This window comes from Tupaia chinensis, unplaced genomic scaffold, assembly GCF_000334495.1.
Source record: "Tupaia chinensis unplaced genomic scaffold, TupChi_1.0 Scaffold000113_1, whole genome shotgun sequence".
Classification (NCBI taxonomy): domain Eukaryota; kingdom Metazoa; phylum Chordata; class Mammalia; order Scandentia; family Tupaiidae; genus Tupaia; species Tupaia belangeri.
This window is the reverse complement of record NW_006159577.1, coordinates 908998-911640: the sequence shown is the minus strand read 5'-3', so window position 1 is coordinate 911640 and position 2643 is coordinate 908998. Positions and strand designations below refer to the sequence as shown.

At 38.7% G+C, this 2643-nt stretch overlaps 1 protein-coding gene across 1 annotated transcript in view; it reads right to left on the bottom strand.

Moving 5' to 3' along the window:
• Positions 1-2643, bottom strand: part of ADAM12 (ADAM metallopeptidase domain 12) — a 457774-nt gene that overhangs the window by 65388 nt on the left and 389743 nt on the right. The window contains exon 13 of the mRNA XM_014586073.1: positions 952-1041. Coding sequence (XP_014441559.1) covers positions 952-1041 — 90 coding nt within the window. The remainder of the gene's footprint in view (positions 1-951; positions 1042-2643) is intronic.

Below are 2643 nucleotides of genomic sequence, written 5' to 3'. Positions count from 1 at the left end.
TTTCCCTACCCCTCTTCTCTTTTCCAGGTACCCTCTGTTGCCAGTTACTGGGTGTCAGGAAGTGCCAGCTTCTCATAGCACTCCCCATAAGTTAATCACCATTAGGAAGTGGATGAAGGATATTTTAAAGCTGAACATAAAATGTTATAATGTACTTCTAAATCACCACGCTGGAGTGGGTCAGCTAAGAAGGAGTTTCCTGTAAGCAGAATGGCAAGATCAATTGCTTAATTAAAAGGAAATAAAACTCTACTCTTGGAATCTCTGAATCAAAAGCTCAGACTTCTACTCTGTCAGATATCAGCTCTGAAGTTGTTATTGCCAAACCCAAACTGTCAAAACAAATGCAGTCAAGACAGCAGGGAGGGCGAAAGTATAAAACTGCCACTTTGGGCTGGGCTGGGTCAGCCAGCACCTTCTGTTGGGAAGACATTAAGATCAAGATGTTTACACAAAACCCCTGGAACAACTGGCCAAGCCAGCAGGCGGATGTTCTTGGGATCAAGCAGATGGACCCAGCATGAGGCTGAGTGACAGTAGGTGGGGACTTGTTCTCACATCATTCTTGTTATCTTAATAGGACCACATGTGCCTCTGATAGCATAAATAGAACATTTAATGTTGAACTAGAGTTTTTTGTCTAATTAGTTTTCAGTGCATAAAAAATTATAGATGACTAGCGATTTCACCTGAAGGTTGGGAGATAAAAAATAAGAGGTGGATAATATAAGGTCATCTGGAAAGTTGTGATGTATTTTTCCTTTTTTTTTAATGCAAAAATGTGCCACACTTTCCTAATGACCCAATACCAACTTGTGTAGAGACGAGTAATAGTTTCCATAGTGTGAGTGCCGGAAAAATCATCCTGCCATATTGCTTGCCCTGCATCAGACTTGAAACACCTCAACCTGTTGGTGATCTTAGTGTCAAGTGCAGCTCTGGGGAACTCACCTGACAGTCTTCACAGCACAGCCCGTGTGCGCACACAGCATCTGGCTTCAGGGTACAGGTGGAGGCATTGCAGCAGCGATTCATACATTCCTGGAGAGGAAGTGGGGCCCATGTGACAGGGTCATACGGAGCAACTACTCACTGAATGCAAATGTCACACCAGAAAGATGTTGCAAAGGGGGAGGAAAGAACAAGCGGGCCCAGTTCCTGAACTGAAAACCCACCTAAGATTAGTTTCATCTGTAAGAAAACAAAAAAATTATTTAAGTGTTTAGGAACCTACTGTGTCTAGGAATTCCTGGGAAACGTCAGTGGTGACCTAGTGTCTTTTATGGAAGGTAAAGGCATTATGTCAGGGAGGCTGGCCAGCCAGGGAAGTCAGTCCAGGCAGCAGCATGTGGACTCTGCACAGGAGTCTCCATGTAGGTCTGATTGCACTGAATGGCATCAGGATGATAGAGGACTTGGACATTTCTTAGCCAAAAATACATATAGATGCATACAAACTTCATTTTGCAAAAACTAAACCTTTTGATCTAGAGTAAACTGGCCAATCAAATATGCTTGGGCCACAGTTCCTTGTAATCTGACCTAACGGTTGTGGATAAGACCCTTGCTCAGCCAGGTAAGTTGTCTGACTTGACAAGGTGCTCTGGGAATCAGAAATAGGTATTAGAATGATCATCAGGCCAAAATAAGGTCTAGAGGCTATGCCCATTGATTTGTAATAGGTTTAAAGAGCTAGACAAAATATTACATTATCCCTTATGGAACAAAAGAGAGAAAATTGACTATTATGCTCTGTGTCACAAGTACTCACTTTTCCTAACAAAAAAAGAGAGAAGAGATTGACATGTTTTGCTTAATTTTCAACAAAAGTCCTGCATGTATTTAACTAATAAATTTATGAAGTCTTTGTACTTAAGAGCATTCTAAACATTTGGAGTTCACATTTTAGAAAAAATTAAAATTATCATAAGATGGAACAGCTCAGAGTTTTTAATATCACTAATCAAAATTGTTTGTTGTTGTTGATGTTTGTTTTTTAAAGACAAGATCTCGATATGTTAGGATATCTGCCTCAGTCTCCCAAGTAGGTAGGACTACTGGGAGACACTCAGCTTTTAGGGTGGGCCAGAAATTGGACCCATATTTCCCATGTGGCTTCGGCCTGCAGATTAGTGGCATCTACCAGTATGTACTACTGTGACTGGACTTGTCAACACTCTTTTATTTCATTCGATATACAATACACTCTAAAGCATCTATATGCTATAGACTAGGGTAATGCTAATCATGTACTATAATAGTATAACAGTTCACTCCTGAAAACTATCTTTTTCAATTAAATTTATTATTATCATAAGTGTAATTAATAAAATTTTATCAGTAACCCAGATGTATGGCAAACCTAGGTATCTGAACTCTATTATGTGTAAAACTCTAGGAATTACGCTGTCATTTGGTGTTTATCATTCACTCCTATTAGATATACTTACAAAGTTATTAAATTTTAAATTTGTTTGAGGATTTTGTAAATATCCGGAATGTGTAATATATACAGTAAGATAAAACTGCCAACCAGAAGTCAGAGTTGTAACTTCCATGATACTAAGGGTTTCTAAGTCATGGGTTTACAATTCTAAAGAAGATTAGGAACTTTTTTTTTTTTTTTTTTTTTTTTTTTTTTTT